The 18,131-nt window shown below is 41.6% G+C and overlaps 1 protein-coding gene across 1 annotated transcript in view; it reads left to right on the forward strand.

The window, feature by feature from the left end:
- LOC134458061 (sodium- and chloride-dependent GABA transporter ine-like) overlaps window positions 1-18,131 on the forward strand; it is a 30,258-nt gene that overhangs the window by 136 nt on the left and 11,991 nt on the right. The window contains exons 1-8 of the mRNA XM_063210164.1: window positions 1-139; window positions 1,953-2,120; window positions 4,576-4,710; window positions 5,911-6,157; window positions 7,801-7,933; window positions 9,941-10,075; window positions 16,273-16,379; window positions 17,374-17,498. The exon at window positions 1-139 is cut by the window's left edge and continues 136 nt beyond it. Coding sequence (XP_063066234.1) covers window positions 2,000-2,120; window positions 4,576-4,710; window positions 5,911-6,157; window positions 7,801-7,933; window positions 9,941-10,075; window positions 16,273-16,379; window positions 17,374-17,498 — 1,003 coding nt within the window. The 5' untranslated portion in view covers window positions 1-139; window positions 1,953-1,999. The remainder of the gene's footprint in view (window positions 140-1,952; window positions 2,121-4,575; window positions 4,711-5,910; window positions 6,158-7,800; window positions 7,934-9,940; window positions 10,076-16,272; window positions 16,380-17,373; window positions 17,499-18,131) is intronic.

Raw genomic sequence — 18,131 nt, forward strand, 5'->3', positions numbered from 1 at the left:
CCCAGCCCTCTCCCCACCCCGTTAAGTTGGATCCCCCTCTGGGTCTTCGACACACTCTGATACCTCGGCTTCTTTTCCCCCCGATTAATTTATCAGACGGGGATATTTTGAGAAAGAATCGTTTCTGCGGTCCGACTGGGTAAGTAATGCGGCGACTTGGATTACACGTCTCTAAAGGCAGGCGGGATAACGGTTTCTAAAGGCCAGGACTCTAAATCAGCTTTTTTTTTGGTTCATCCCCAGCCAAACACACACTCGTGGGTCAAAGTGGTTTGTAAGTTGGTCTTTTTTTTTACCAGCCAAACTGTAATTACACCAGCATTTGGCCGCTTGGAATGTGCCGTGCTGAAGGCTATCCAGTAAAACCATGTTCCCCTTGCATTGTTTTTAAAAGTATGCACAACAAATCAGATGCACTCCTCTAACTGGTTTTAACAGATTGATTCGCATGAAAAAATAGCATACGCTGAAAAGCTACTGTCATACATGCGCATAGATTATGTTTGGAGATGTGGATACCTAAACCCTGGTTTTCGAATTGCACCGTGCAGATCTTACAAGAAGCATCGTTCATTAAATTAATTCAGTGCCTGTTAGTTGCGCACGCTATGCGACACCGAAGTTCCTGAAGTCCGACTGTGCCTTCTTGTGTTATCCCAGTCAGACCCTCTCCAGGCTACAAATGATGGCATCCTTGCTGCTTGGGTAATTTGTGATATGATCATTAATTCATGTAGCGTACATGTAATATTCCAGGCGTTACGGTACAATGCATGTCGTTTCGTCAGAAATGTGTGGCAGTTCTCGGGTAGATTCTGCAGCTGCGCCCAAATACCACTACATTTCGCAACGTCCTTTCCCCTGCGTCAGGCAGTTGTGGATTCCGAGAAAAGAGGAAAACGTCTGCCTCTAATTATAACAAAGCCCTATTTGTCTAACCGCCCGTCCAAAACTTTTGTAGTAGCTAGTTGACCCGACTGCTTCTACCCAGGGTAACAGGCTCATTCGCAGCTCCGCCCACAGCCTAGGGCTGGCTAAATGGGAGGGACTGGAGCTCCACACCTCTGTCTCGCATTCTGCAGATGATCATACTTGAAATTATGAGAGAGAGAGAGAGAGAGAGAGAGGAGAGAGAGAGAGAGAGAGAGAGAGAGAGAAATCACTCTAAAACTCAAAATTGCACTCTGTTCAGGAACCCTTTGTAATTTTAGTGTATTTAGTTCTGTTGTATAGGCCTACACAAATTGCATGATGACAATGAAAGGCTCGAAGTCTTGAGACTAATTTGAATCAGAGGACTAAATTGTATTTTACGTAATTGAGGGAGGACTCATGCGATCCACAGGTATAGGCTATAAGCCTTCTATACAGTGCAGGCCTACAGTATATTTATGATGTTCCCTTTCAACCTATGTTTCTAAGCCCCCCATGTTCATATGTCATATATAAAAACAAGTATTTTTGCTGCGTGTGTGTGTGCGTGTGTGTGTGTGTGTGTGTGTGTGTGTGTGTGTGTGTGTGTGTGTGTGTGTGTGTGTGTGTGTGTGTGTGTGTGTGTGTGTGTGTGTGTGTGTGTGTGTGTGTGTATTGACATCTTCATTTCCTTTGGAATCCATCAAGTATAATATACAGTAACCCGGACCCTACTATGTATCTTGTGTGTGACAGGACCCTGAGTTAAATGTGAATGTGACAGCCCCATGCTGCCATGCACACAGTGAAACGCAGTGTGTCGCGAGTTGCCCTGCCGGGACTGTACTGTATTCTTCTGAGCTCTATGCTCTATTATCCGCAAGTGCATAATGCAGGAAGACCCCAGATTTTGGTGCCCCCTCCATGCTGCGATTCTTCACTCATACTAAATGTATTATCTCTATTCTACTCTACTTTACTCTGCTCTACATCACTCTACTCTACATTGCTCTGCTCTACTCTGCTCTACTATCTGCCAGTGCGTGACACAGCAGGACCCTAGAGTTTGGTGACACCCCCTGATGCTATGGACCAGCAGAGAGACAGCTGGGAGCGCCCCAGCCACTTTATTCTCACTGCCCTCGGCTATGCAGTGGACACTGGGAGCTTTTCTATTTTTTTTTTTAGGTGGCACATTGGCGGCGGAGGTAAGATGACACAAAGGGGAAATTTTTTTTATCATTTGCACATTTTCTCTCAAAAAAGAAGTGAAATGATGGACCTGATCAGTGGTGTAGTCCAGTGGTTCTTAACCTGGGGTGCGGGCACCCCCTTGGGGTGCGCCAGACATTATAGGGGGTGCGCAGAATATTGTTTGTGTTGAGGTTGTGACCAAAATTCTTCTTGGAAACATTATAAGTAGGCCATTGTTTTGGTCCCCATTTAAAGTCATTAAGGTTTTCATTGATATCTCAGGCAAAAATAATTGTAATACATCACTAAAATCCTTTTTTAGTGCTTGTACACATTATAGATGTTGGGTTGGGGGTGCACGGCTAGTCTTGTTAACAGGTAAGGGGGTGCGCTGAGAGAAAAAGGTTAAGAACCACTGGTGTAGTCTACGTAGAACACGGGTATACAGAGTATACCCACTTCTAAATTTCAGGGATTTCAGTATACCCACTTAAAATTGATTGATCCATTGTTTTGAATAGCACAAATATACACAGTTTACCCACTTAAAAAAATGCTCAAATATACAGTATACCCACCATAAAAAAGTAGACTACACCACTGGACCGGATCAAATGATGGGTGATGGATGGAAGGGGGCTGGGATAGAATATTGTCAGTATTTGGTTAAGTACAATTTCCAGAATATTCCGTTTGCATGTGTGGAGGAGCGTTGTGCTACCGGAATATTTCCGGAATGCGTCCATATTCATGAAGAATAAGGAGTTTTACAGGAATCAAGCACAAACAAAACATAGTTTAGGACAACATATTGTCATGTTGCTTGGAATTCTTTGGTATGCTCCCTAAAAATGCTATATTGCGTTGCAAACCACTGCTGATAAAGCAGGGTTCTGAGATAGGAGGCAGCCTATGATTGGTTGGAAGCTGCCGTCACTCAAATGTTGCAGTCAAGTGTGATTGGCTTGATCTTAATATAACTTCATTTACAATACGCATAAAACGATTCTGATATGGGGCACCTAAGTCACGCCAAACTACTTCCGATCCATGGGGCTGTAACTCGCAAAATTTTGAATGGAAGTGAATGGAGCGAGTCAAGCTAAATCCTGATTCTGTTTGGCATGTGCTCTGGATTTCACATATGATAGCAGTGACTTTTGAAAGTTTGGATTGGTGTCGTAAGACCGCTCATTTTCGGCAGGCAAGAAAGGTGAATTTAGTTTTTGTGCAAAACTGGGTAAGAGACTACAACGTTGACATGAACTGAGGCTGAAGGTGCACAGCCAGTCCTACCGCTGCACAGTGGCTTAAGTGGCTGCACGTCAGACATGCGACTTCTGTTGTGAAGCCCAAATAATTACATAGGCCTACTTTTGCATGCACTTAACTCACAAATCGTTTGACAAGTGAAGTCGACAACCACAACATTGGTTATCATTAATTCTGAGGTACAGCATATGGTCTAGGGCAGTGGTTCCCAACCTTTTTCTTAAGGGACCCATGTTTTTACTATTGTAAACATTGGTGACCCAACCGCGCGAGCGCCCGCACGAGAGGGAGTCACAAGATGGCCTCTGTTTCCTGCGAAAACTCATTTAAGTTGTTTTATTCCTCAATTTGTCTTTGGTCAAATAGGCCCTATAGAATAAATGTTTAATGTAGCACTTACATTTTGTTGCTTCTATGCATATATTAGTTAACATGCTTTTTCATTTTTTCAAAATGGGCTATATATATTTAAAACGAAACCCCTTAAATTCAAGAGGGCTCCGCGACCCTCTGTGGATCTTTGGTGACCCATAAGTTGGGTCCCAACCCATAGGTTGGGAACCACTGATCTAGGGGGCAATTTGAGGTGGATCGGAAAATAGGCTTGATCGGTCAGTTGCAATCCAGTCAATTTTTTTTACTTTCACAGCCCCATGAGCTGCCTGGAGGGGGTTAGGTACCCCGTACACACGATAAGATATGTTCTACCAGGAAGCAGTCAGTAGTAGTACGGAAACCACGGAAACGGCTTGACCATCCAGCCGACTACAAAACAGGTTTTAACCATGCACTGCTCCAATAGGACTTCCAATAGTAAGCAGCTAACCACATAGCATTTTGGGATTCCTGTCTGTTCACGCGGCCGGCTATTCGATAACATCAACGCATGCATACTGTCAGTATTCCGTTTAAAATCGGAATATTCCATGCTTATAAACATGCAATGCATTAGCTATCAGGGCAGTGGTTTAAAGCATCTCCTATTGGACTTTTCTTTAATGATGCTTTCCGTTTCAGCAATGTGTGTGTGTGTGTGTGTGTGTGTGTGTGTGTGTGTGTGTGTGTGTGTGTGTGTGTGTGTGTGTGTGTGTGTGTGTGTGTGTGTCTGTGTGTGTGTGTGTGTGTGTGTGTGTGTGTGTGTGTGTGTGTGTGTGTGTGTGTGTGTGTGTGTGTGTGTGTGTGTGTGTTATTCCCCAGTTGCATACTTCATCCCATACCTAATCACCATGGTTCTGTTCACCCTGCCGATGGTGTACCTGGAGCTTTCCATTGGCCAGCTGACCCAGAGAGGGCCTGTGAAGGCCTTCACCCAGCTCTGCCCCCTGTTCAAAGGTAGGCCATGGCATTGCCCATTTGTGCTGCACTCAGTAGCCAGGCTGTGCCCTCCTAGTGACGCAACAACTTAGTCAGGTCAAGAGCAATGCAAGTATTTTCTGAGCACCCGAAAAATCAGGAACTCCTCCCACTTTGTCGGGAAGCAAACAACCATTAGCAAATCAAGGGCGGCGGGTCAACCATTTGTAGAGAGTTACTTGTGCACAATCCCTGGTGCTGAACAAAAAGATTACATATTTTTCGAAAAAAGGTTCGCACACTCGTGTGGCGGGTCAACCATGCCGTTTGGTAGATGTTAATTGTTATGCTCTTGGTCAGACCAAGTCTCGAAGAGATTTGAAAGCTGGTGATAATCAGGCTAGCACTCAGTGCTGCTTGAACATTTCTTGGACTGACAACACTTCTGGCGAAACCACTCACAAAACCTATTTTATATAGCCATATCTTTGTTTTTTGTTGTGAAAGGAAAAAATGATGTGGTTCATCCTTCTTGGTGGTATGCAGACATTCGCTTGGATACCGTGGCTCTTGATAAATCACAAAGATTTGTTGTCTTGGTCAAAGATGCAACAGTTACACGTGCGCCAAGAATTTCTCCTTTTTGAACTCTTGACATGTCACTGATAATATTGCTTGCATCGCAAAATTTTGAGCAAAACTATGCTCTAACCTAACTTGAACCTTCACACTTCACCCTACTGGTGCAATGTGCAATGAATGAAGATTGGCCGACAGGCTGGTCCACTTGAGCCATGAAACTTTCCTCACTAAAATAACAGGTGTTTCCATTATTTTGCATAACCCCTGTATGTGTTGTGTTGTGTGAGTGGGGGAGTGTGTGTGTATGTGTGTATCAAAGTATATTGTATGCTAAAGTACGTGTGTTATGTTTCGGGTGAGTGTGTGCGAGGGTGCGTGTGAATGTGTGTGTATGTGTATTTGTGTGTGTGTATTTGTGTGTGTGTGTGTGTGTGTGTGTGTGTGTGTGTGTGTGTGTGTGTGTGTGTGTGTGTTGTGTGTGTGTGTGTGTGTGTGTGTGTGTGTGTGTGTGTGTGTGTGTGTGTGTGTGTGTGTGTGTGTGTGTGTGTGTGTGTGTGTGTGTGTGTGTGTGTGTGTGTGTGTGTGTGTGTGTGTGTATTTGTGTGTGCGTGTCTGTGTGTATGTTTGTGTATGTGTGTGTGTGTGCGTGCCTCACAGGAGTCGGGATGTGCATGGTGGTGATGTCCTTCGTCCTCATTGGCTACTTCAACGTCCTGATGAGCTGGATCCTGTTCTACCTCTTCAGCTCCTTCACTTCCAGTCTGCCCTACCTGACCAGCGACAACGCCTGGAACACGCCAGAGGCCATCGGAAGCCTCTTGAACGACGTGGACAACTACACCAGCTTCTTTAACGACAGCACCGGTATATGGGAGGCGCCGAGGGCTACAGAGGAGTTCTTCCGGTGAGCAGCGAGCCCTGCATTCATTCATTAACACCATTTCTATTAGAAGAGTTCAGATGCAAACCCCCTCTAAGTGCCTTTTCAGAAAATAATCTTAATTCATTTTTATTTAATACAAAGCTATCAAAATTGCATATTTTTTATTTTATTTATGTAATATAGTAAGTGGAGAATTCTTGCACACCTCCTTGGTCAGGTGCGTAGGAGTGGAACCCCTAGGTCACCAACGTTAAAGTAAAGAAAGCTCCCGCACACTGTTCACATTTGCATGGTTTAATGCAACGTTTCGGTCTACTGACCTTCTTCAAGCAATTCATTATACAAGCAATACATTATACATTTATGTAATATAACTATTTATATGTATTATCAAGTACATGAATGTAAACCAAACCAACAAAGGGGTTCTCTAAAAATATAGAAGTGCAGGTCTTCAGAAATGGAGTTAGGGGGTTTTGCATCTGAACTCAGATGCTACTAAAGAAAGTTCGGTAACATTTTACTTAAAGCCTATGTCTATATCTCATTATAAGCACATTTATAACAAATTATAATGCACATTATGATTACTTACAACGTATTATGACTACACTCATAATGCTTCATGATGCTTTATGTTAACAGTTATGAATAACCATGAATCTAGCTTATAATACTTTATAAATCCAAGGGTGTAGAGTGCTCATGACTGGCTATAAACTACAGGCTGCCTGATGGGGCTTATAGCACATTATGAGTACCTATACCCCTCTATACACAGACCTGGATGAAAAACGGTCATAAGGGATCATAAGATGCTATAATGTTCCATGTGAGATCACAAGTTGTCAATGTGTGCTCTAAGTGAAGTGAAGTTTATATGGATGCATCTATAATGCACTGTATAATGCATCATAATGTACTGTAAGCCCCATCAGGCATCCTGTAGTTTATATCCAGTCATGAGCACTCATTACACCCTTGGATTTATAAAGAATTATAAGCTAGATTCATGGTTATCCATAACTGTTAACATACAACATCATGAAACATCATGGGTATAGTCGTGATGCATTGTAAGTAATTATAATGTGCATTATAATTTGTTATAAATCCGCTCATAATGTGCTATAGATATGGGCTTCATAGAAAGTGTTACCGAAAGTTCAGTATTTCAAGTGTTAAAGAAATCCCGCACACTGTCCATTCCACCGACAAACTTAAACCTTTTACATTTCGTTGAACATTGTATAAAAGTTTGTTGGTGGAATGGACAGTGTGCATGATTTCTTAACACTTGAATGACAACCCCACTGAGATAATATCCTATACACCTATCCAACGACTGTACAGTGGTGTGCAAAAAGCGCCGTTTTGAACAGAAGAAAGTATGAATTAAGAAGCTTTTCAACGTTTTTGCCAAGACACTACTTAAGACATTGCATACGTATGTAATATAAAATCTTTGTCTGGTAGGTATTTGCTTTCAAGGTGACTGCCCAAACCCTGTTTCTACACAATGCATGGGCATAGACAAGAGGGGAGTTACCAGCTGGCAAGCGTCCTGAGTGTTCTGCAAGATTTTTCATGCAAGTGTGTGTGTGTGTGCGTGCGTGCGTGCGTGCGTGCGTGCCTGCGTGCCTGCGTGCGTGTGTGTGTGTCAGTGTCCGGGTTCTTGGGATTTCAGATGGACTTGGACAAATGGGCAGTGTACGCTGGGAACTACTTGGATGTCTCGTGCTTACTTTAATCATCGAATACCTTTGTATCTTCCGAGGCGTGAAGCTTACCGGTAAGGTGAGTTTCCATTTCATTCCCTTGGACACAAAGCAAATTGAAAGGATTGATTGATGCTGTTAGAAATAAAATTTTACTGGATTCATTTAGTACATAGTTTAGTTGACATTAGTGTGTTGCACTTGTTCCTTGGGTCATTACTAGCAACTCCACAAAGTTTCGTTCAAATCAGTTGATTCGTTTTTGAGTTATCCTGCTGACAGAATCTTTCAAAAAGTCCTGGGGCCTCATTTATCAAGCGTTCTTAGGCACAGATCTGTGCGTAAAGCGTGCGTGCAATCATTTCTGGGCAAAGTGTTGGATTTATGAACATGTACCTGAACGTAGAAATGTGCCTAAATCTACGCACACCTCAGACCATGCGTGCGAGTGGAAGAAACATGAAATTGCAAATAATATTGACCATGCAAGGTACCCTTTGCATTGAATGGCAATTGAGTATGACAGTGTGCTATTTTACAGTGTTTTCCTCCATGTGTGTCTCCTTCTTTTACTTATTTTGAAACACTGTCCTCCTCCTGTCAAAAGCACCTCCACTTCTGCCGCAGAAATGTTTCACTTCCCGCCAGTGCTTCGTGTGGCGCGTGTGTCCGCGTGTGTTCATGTGTGTCCAAACAGGGGGACGCCTTCAAATTCACATGGCATTTGAATGTATTTTAATACCATATATGGTTACTTGGAGGCATTTCGGGATGCAAATTACCCCGAATGCGCGCGTGCACAGTGATTTGGAAGGTGTGGGATTTATCATGGAGAGGTGAGCGTAGGAGCAGCCAACGCACGTTTGATAAATCCTGATTTTTCTATACTTGCGACCATTCTATATTTCACAATTTAGAATGCATTCAACGAATTGATGATAAATGAGGCCCCTGGTTCCGGTTGGTGATCCAGATCACCACCAGAATTTAATCACTTGTTCCTTGGGTCATTATCAACAACTCACCAAAGTTTCGTCCAACACCGTTGATACGTTTTTAAGTTATGTTGCTGATAAACAAACAGACAGACAGACAAAAAAACAAACAGACAGACAAGCCAACGCGACCGAAAACATTACCTCCTTGGCGTAGGTAATTATATTATTAATTATAATAACATATTTATGTTGATGAGTTGTTGCACTACAACTGCTACTCAAGTTGGTGAGTTGTTGTTCTGTATATCTCCTGTGCACTTTGTATTTGCTTGTGATGTTGGCTTGATTATGTCCTCTTTTGAAAGTCGCTTTGGTTATAAAGCGTCTGCCAAATGCAATGTAATGTAATGTAATGTAATGAGTCATCTCAAGTCCAACTTGAAAACGGCATACACCATCTGAGAGCAGTCGTACAGATTTAATCTTTCCTGTGCTTACGTTATGATGAGATTTGATAAGTGCTAACTGGTCGTAGAAAAAGAACGTACGCACGACGTATGCATGATTCTTGTCATACGCTGCTTTGATAAATGAGGGCCACTAAAAGTGAAAATTAGATCCCGTTTGTTGTACTCACTGTTAAACAAGACAAATGTTGAATTATGCCAAAGTACAGGAACGGGTTGAAATTTATAGTTCAATGTTTTTAGCGATAGCCTGCTCTACCAGACATTTTTGACCTTTTTGCCCTCATTATTCTATCAAAATTGATTAAGTCAAAATAAATTGTTAGGTTTGTAAAAAAGATAATCTATTTATGTATGTTGAATATATTTCCAAATTGTAACCTTTCCAACCAAAACAAACCATAGAAACACAAAACAACACCCATTCATAATTATAGTATATACAGTAAGGCCACACACACTGCAACCATATTCTTGCCATAAGTACCTAGTCTTAGACCTAGTCCCAAGACCAACTTAGCTTGCCAGTTAGCACCTTAGTTTATTGCCAAGGGGTAACAATTGCATGGCAACCAGGTAACCAAAGCAAACTTAACATGCTGTAGTTAGACTACAGTATGTAGTTAGCCACGAAACATTTTTGTCCAATGCACACCTGTTTCTTTGCATATTTTTTTGCAGGTGGCGTATGTGACTACACTGCTCCCCTATGCTGTCCTCTTCATTCTCCTAGTGGCAACCCTGAGACTGCCAGGCATTGGATACTGTCTCGCCAACGCCTTCAGACCTTCTTGGTACCGACTGAGTGATATTAATGTAAGTGTGACGGAGGTCATCTTGCACCTTTTCACCCCCCTCGGGGATCGAACGTGCGACCTCGTCAACTACAACGGTTCGGCAATGGGAGACACAGTACGATACCGCTGGGCCAAGAGACTAGTCTCTCGGGCCAACGGCACGAGACTGTATGAAGCTATCGGAGGGAGGTTTACCAACGTTCCACGCCAACTCTGTGCTAGTTAGCCTCCGTTACATAAGATTTCACACAACTACAAGCATGCACGTACCCAACACACTGGCACACACTCACACTAAGTTCTATTCTGTTTAGTTTAGAGTAGAGTAGGCCTAGAGAAGAGTGTCATTTATCACGAGGGAAATTAAGGTGTCCAGTAGCTATACATACATCAATGCAGAAGGAACACAAAGACAAAACAAACAAAATGAATGAGTATACCACTGTTTAAAAGTAACATTTTGAACATTATTTTAATAAACACACAAGTTATTCCCAAAATGCTCAAATAGTAAGTGTAATACGTCAACAGTACAACTTAAATTAAATATTTGTCATTTTTTGTGAAATTATGCTGGTGCAAAAGTGAGTACACCCTTATGTTAAATTCCCATATAGTGTCTGAGAAGGGGCCGTGTTGGCCTGAAACATCTCAAAATTGAAAGGGATTAGAAGGGAGGTCATCGGTGTGCGTTTCATCCTTGCCTTACATTGGGCTTTTACATTTTGAATCAGCACCTGGCTAAACTAGATGTGTGTGAGATTTGAATGAAATCCTATAGCGAGTATCATAATCTGCTTCAGTAGTCACAGTACATGTTCACTAGCATGTTTCTTTTGGTGAAATTCAGCTTCCTATTGTTGATGGCATCCACACAGCCCTAAGCCATGCCACTTCCACTACATTGCTTGAAGCATGCTGCAAGTTTCTTTGTACAAATCACTTTTTACCACCACACATGCTTCACACCATCTAAAGCAAATTTGTTTATCTTGGTGTCAGTAGATCACAGGACATGGTTCCAGTAACCCATATCCTTAGTTTGTTTGACTGATGCGGCCATGATAAACACATTTGCATATTTGCCATTTTATCACCTGTTCACTCTTATGATGGAACGTCACTGTTGGAACATAGTAGAAATGTATTTTAATTTTCCATCATTATGGGGCAATATCTAAATATAATGCCTTGGTAACTATATATGCAGTTTAAAAATATATCATAAAATGATAAAATATATCATTCAGCATTCATTTTAACGTCCCACATGAGTAGGAAGACCATAACCAAGGCACCACTGCACCCCCTTACCATCATATACGCTGTCTTTTAGGCTGACCACTAAAGCAAGCTGAAATATTCATCATCTCTGTAACCTGGAGGGTGCATGACTCCATGATTTATTTTTTATTTTTATCAGAAGACAGTTTCATATGTTCATATGTCATATCATGTGGCTGTCGATTACACACCACTGCTTTGGACTATTTCTTACTAAGGTAGCCTACTGTATATATCCTAGGTGTGAAAATGTGGCCTACAATGAGCTATGAAGGCTATCGATTTAATTAAATAGCCTAACCTATGTCTATAAATGGAATGTTGCTCATTCAACAACGCAGGCGTTCTGCAAGCTCCAAGAGACTGGCCATATCACTTGTGCCGCGCCAAGGTGGTCCATGTACTTTTTCGTTCATTCATTATTCTATTTTGGAATGAAAAATGAAATTCAAAAAAGGGTGAAACTTCTTTTTTTGTGTATAGCAATGAAAGCAGAAATGACTGTATTTGGTTTTCAGCATTTGTTGCCTCATATGAAAATAGTATTTGATAAATTGACAACATTTTCGAGCGATTTTCAATTAGTAATATTTGTTTATTCATTTACTGAAATTCATTTGACTGACGCTATAGTTTACCCGGAAGGATATTTGCCGTCTGACTCGCACCAGCGAAGGTATAGGCCTATATTCCCCTATAGCGACCATATGGAGCATAGAAAATAAGCTCCAGAATCCAGCCAGGGACATAACAGTAAAGTAGAAGAATGAAAAAAACCCACATCCTTGGCATGTAGCCTATGCGCGGCACGAATGATCTGGCCAGCCTCTTGGAGCGTGCAGAACGTCCGTCTTATTGAATGAGCAACATTTCATTTATGGACATCATTTTACCGGTTAGGCTATCTCAATGTAGGCTACAGTTCCACAACTACATACAGTAGGCTACCTAAGGGAACAAATAGTCCAAAGCAGTGGTATGTAATGCGACAGCCATATGATTAGGCTATTGAAAGATAGCCTATGCTTTATGTCTTGCGTAATTATTTTGCCACCATTTGCTTATCAGCAATCTAGCAGGTATTTAGTAACCTGATTTACATCATCTGGCTGCGTTCGGCTACGTCACGCGGGGGCGTTCCCATGCCTCAGGTGGTAAGAATCAGGTAAGGTATTTAGGCCTACCTGTGAACGGAGGCGAAGAACAGCCTGCAACAAAGGGTCTTTCTCAAAGCCTAGGCCAGTGTCCTTCCAAGTGTATCAGCCTAATTAGTCACGCCCAGTGTTTGGATACCCCTTATTAGTCACACCCAGTGATTGGATATTCAGTAGAGTTCACCAAAAAGTATCCAATCACTGGGCGTGACTAATTAGGCTGATACACTTGGAAGGACACTGGCCTAGGCTTTGAGAAAGACCCAAAGCAACAAAGTTGAGTGGTGGGCCTATTCTTTCGCTCACGAGTTTGATGCGCTGACACACGTGTTTGGAGAGCTGATCTGCACGCTTTTTCGAGCGTTTGAAAAAAAAACTACCTGTTTATGTAGGCACGCTTAATACACTTTGGTGTATTTTCGTATGGCATTACTGGTAGGACGCTTCCAGGTATACTGCATCTAAAGGCCAGAGATGATCTGAGAAAATGAAGATTGCTGATCATCAGAGCTGTCAAAAACCTCTCTGAATCAGTGACAGTTATAGCCTACAAACCCTCCCCGTCAACGTTCCCATTGCGCAGCTGTCCTACACTGCTTGCGTGTATTTTCATAAAATGTGAAAAGATGTCAAATAATAAATAATAATAATATAATAAAAATAATAATAATACATAATAAAGATGTCTGCAAACCTTCGTTGAGCAAGGGGGAAGAGGTTAGGTTTGTGCGGGATGCTCATGTAATGAACTACAGTACACACTTCTGTAGTTCTGTTATTAGCGCTATGCAAATACAATCAAGTGAGAAGGATAGGCATACATAATCACATGAAATCTCAACTTGTTGCAAAGGTTAAGTCGGTTTTTAAGTTAAATTGCAGCATAAAAACTGTAAATCTATCTTCTACTCCTCACAAAGGGCGCCCTACTCAATATGGTGGTGGCGCGTGCATGCGCCTTTGCGCTTGGGATATCTAAGCTTATAGGCCAATGCCTCCCAACCTTTTTTGTCCTGCGTACCCCCTTGGCAATTTTGTCATATGATGAGTACCCCTTCACTCATGCTCTATATTTGTTCCTTTACCCCAATGTGACTACACGTCATACATTTCTTATTATTCATTTTTTCCAAGTACCCCCTGAGGTGTGCTCGCGTACCCCTAGTGGTACACGTACCCCTGGTTGGGAAACACTGTTATAGGCTACAAAACCATCTCACGGTCCTAAATAAACGAAAGACGCAATTCAAAGGTCATTTTTCTTCATGACTTTTTTCTTTTTTCTACGATTCAGTGTTTCATTTTCAGTATGTAACAGTTATCAAAACATGGCGTTGGATTTCATTTCACAAGTGATTTTCAAGCGTAAAACATCACAAATGAGTCCTTTTTCTTTTCTCGTGCGACTTCCAAAATAGAAAAAAGAATGAACGAAAAAATACACGGACCAACCGACCAGGTCCGTGTATTTTTTTCGTTCATTCATTACTCTATTTTGGATCTCACACGAGAAATGAATAAGGAATGGTGTTTTGCGCTTATGTATCACTTATGAAATGGAACCAAGCGCCATGTTTTGATATTTTCTAGGTACTGAAAATGAAACGCTGAATCTTAGAAAAGAGAGAAACGCAATAAAGAAAAACGTCTTTCTGAATTGCATATTTGGTTTAATAGGACTCCGAATTCGGGTGACCAGGAAGCAAATCATTCTGGTTGAGCCTTCATTACATGTTTTCTTTGGAGGCAAATAGACTTTGCAAGCATTGTTGATGCACTATTCAGAACGTTGCTACTTCAAGGATGTGGTTGATCTGTGATGAGTGTGCGAAGAATATTTTGTGGCATTCACAACCAGTCATGAGATGGTTACGTATCCATAGCAAGCAAGCACCACAAGCATGTGCATGCACGCGCCACCACCATTAATTGTATTTGGCCATATTATAGCGTTCAGAAGTGCGTAGGGGTCCGTAGGCCTACCAACTGGCGACTGCAATGGTGATTTGTCGTAATTTCACTCTTAATTTAGACTGATAGCATTTAATTTTGAACAATCGCTGTGTTTCTATCATCTGAAGTCGCCACTTGTTTCGAGTCCCCAGATAGTCTTTCACACGGGGACAGAGAACTTCGGCGGGAAGCGGTAGACCAACTGTCATTGAGAACATTTGACAGCTCTGATGATCAGCATCAGTTTCCCAGTTCATCTCCAGCCTTTAGGTGTATCTACCCGGACACAATGCTTTCCAATAATATCACTAATGTTTCAAATACACCAAAGTGAAAATGTGTTTTCAACGTGTGTAAAACGTGGTGTGGAGAGCGCGCGCTTCAGCTCATTAAGAATACGCAACAGTTTGTGCATGAACACTGCTTTGGACCGTTTGCTCCCTAATGCATTTCCTACATGTAAAAGGTTCAATAGGTTATGTATGCTATTGATTCCAGAAGCTTTAGCCTTTATTTGGGTTATAAAGTTAAGTTGGGTTATAAAGTCCATAACATATCTCTAATTTTATAAGGCGGACATAGGCTATTGCACGCTCCAATACAGTAACCATCACTCGTGCCTGCACATCGTTAAGATGTGTTTTTCATCATTCTATTATTTTCTGTTGTGTCTCTGGCTCCAGCTACTGTTCTGGGGCGTCTTTGCTTACGTCTCGTTTGGTCGTTACCAAGACCTTTTCTGATGCGACAGACGGCAAACGTTTTTTCCGGGTAAACGGAAGGGTCAGTCAAATGAAATTCAATAAATGAATAAACAAATATCCCACATTGAAAAACTATCAAAAATGTTTTCATTTTTTAAAATGCTATTATGGTATGAGCCAAACGCATGCAGAAAACAAAATACAGTCAAGAAGTTGCACCCTTTTTTGAATTTCATGTTTCATTCCAAAATAGAATAATGAATGAACGAAAAAGTACACGAACCGCTTTGAAATACAGCAAATATGTGAAAATCAAAAAAGGGTGGATATTGTATGATGGCCTATAAAATTGTTGTCTGCATAAACTTTAAGTGATGCGGTATATAGGGGGCCCCTCATACTTAAAGTGATACTGTCCCATTTTTGGAAATAAGCTTATTTTACACCTCCCCTTGAGTTAAATAATAGGGTTTTACCGTTCTCCTGTACTTTCAACCGTTCTCTGGGTATAGCAGTGCAAATTTTACCTCCAAGCTAGCAGTTAACATTGAGTCCTATGAGACCAGCTGGCGGCTAACTGGTCTCATAGGACTCAATGTTAAAAGTTGAAAGTACAGGAGAACGCTAAAACCCTATTATTTAACTCAGGGGAAGGTGTAAAATAAGCTTTTTTCCAAAAATGGGACAGTATCACTTTAAGGGTTTTGGGAAACACAGCCCAGGGGTGGCATTCTCGAAAGCGTCTTTGCTAACGATGGTAGCAACCTCCTTCGTAAGAGTGACTCAACTCTCTGTCGACAGCGACGCTCACCACTAAATCCAAGGGAATGGTGTTACGTCTTAAAACGGTCTGAGGACGGTTAGCAACGACAAGAATCGAGAAACGGACCCCAGATTAGCAAAGCTCATTGACATAACATTCGATTAAGTTTAAATACAAACTCTTATACAGTACAACCTCATACTCACTCATGACATCCAAATCGCTTCTCATTGCCCAAACTGCTTTTGTCACCAGATTGTCAATGTAAAATCAATACCTTCTGATGCCATTGTTACTCTTGTCACGTTCTGTGTGTTTGCACAGTAAGATAATAGCATGGTTGTTTCCTATGCCCCAGGTGTGGACAGGTGCCTTTTCAGGGGCTTCGTACTCTTTTGGCGTGGGGACGGGGGTCATGATCTCCCTGGGTAGCTACCACAAGCACAACTACAACAACATTTGCAGGTTGGGAAAAAAAATACATTCAATGCCTCGTGACACCATACCACACAATATCTGCCTTGCTATAGCACAACACTTATCTCAGATTTGTTTAAATCAACTTGCTCTTTGATCACAAAGGAGAATTCCTGCCAATTTTAACATGCATTTGCTTTGATCATGCTACTCTTGTTAGAATACCACCGCATTATGTTATTCAGCCCAAGAAGGGGCAACCTTTCGGTCGAGGCAAGGAAGCCAGTCAGGACCGTAGCCAGCATTTTGAAATAGGCGAGGTCCATAATGCGCGCACATATAGAGCACCGATTTTTTTATATACCGTATATGGATTAGAAAATAAATAAATGACTGACAATTCGGGATCCGCCCATTAGTCTGACAGCCCAAAATACGCCTTTACATATGGTTAACACCAGGAATTGTTTTGATTTTGGCATAGTTTTAACTTTTCAGTTGAATATTTACAAAATTGCAACGCTAAAACAATTGTATACTGGCAGAACATGCCTTTACTGACAGTTAGAGTCAGGAATTGTTTTGATTTGGGCATAGTTTTATTGCGTGTGGACAGACTAGTGGCCAATATGTGCTCAGCGGTCTCTTTTTTAAGACCAAATGTGCTCAGTGGTCAATTGTCGAACTAATGGGATGTCGGACTAATTGGGCTGTCGGACCAATGGCATGAAACCGACACGTCAAGGCTAGTGAGAGCAATACAGCTGCATGTTGAAATTGGCAGGAATTTGTCTTGATTGCCACCAACTGCAGGTTATGTTCTGTGACAATAAAGAACACACCTCATCAATAACTGAAAACCAATATGTTTAGCTGCGTGGCAATAAAGAACTCAGCACATCTTACCTAACCACCTTATCTTACCGTACTTCATCGTAAATCTTCTTATCATTATCTGAACCCCACATATTCTGTGTTGCTGTTTACAGTAGGCATGCTGTGTATGTCTCCTAAAGTAATACAATTCCATGTCTCTTCTCAGGGACTCTGTGATCATCACCGTGGCTCACTTTGCCTCTGTCCTCTTGGCTGCTATCGTGGTGTTTTGCGGCATCGGTCACCTCGGCTATTATCTCAATATTGACTACAACGACTTGCTTGTTGCAGGTGACAACTAGGGACCGTAAAATAAAGGACTCTTCTTATCTTTTCTTCTAACAGTATATATGTGCAGCTGGGCTCTGCTGGGGGTGGGCTCAGTTACAAATATGGGGCTGTTGCCTTATTGTATTTTCTTAAAGGTGCACTGTGTAAAATGTTAAGTAGTTTATTTCTAGAATCCATGCTGCCTATTCACAAATGTTACCTTTTTCATGAATACTTACCTTCACCTTCAAATTCTAAGTATTCATTCTGACTGGAAAAATTGCAGTTCTCATACATGAAAAGGCTATCTTCTCCAATGTCTGCCATGTTGACATTTTTAGCTGCAAAACTTGCTACACTTTGGTTACACTAGTGAATATTATTATTGTAATATTAGTTCATTATTTAGTAAATATTATACAACAATATACAAGATCGTTGGTTCCAATTCTCTTAAGGTATGGGTGCGGTGCGATGCGACCCGATGTCAAAATGGGATGCGATTTTTGAAGTTGTGTAGTCTAAGCAAAGCTCAACTGATCCCCACACCCTCTCATCATTACCATGTCTCACAGTGTTTTCCCATTTTGCACCCTGTTTCTCGTAAGCGTCATTGCTAACCAGTTAGCAACTGAGGAGGTTGCTTGTGGTAAA

The sequence above is a fragment of the Engraulis encrasicolus genome, chromosome 11 (genome assembly GCF_034702125.1).
Source record: "Engraulis encrasicolus isolate BLACKSEA-1 chromosome 11, IST_EnEncr_1.0, whole genome shotgun sequence".
NCBI classification, from domain to species: Eukaryota; Metazoa; Chordata; class Actinopteri; order Clupeiformes; family Engraulidae; genus Engraulis; species Engraulis encrasicolus.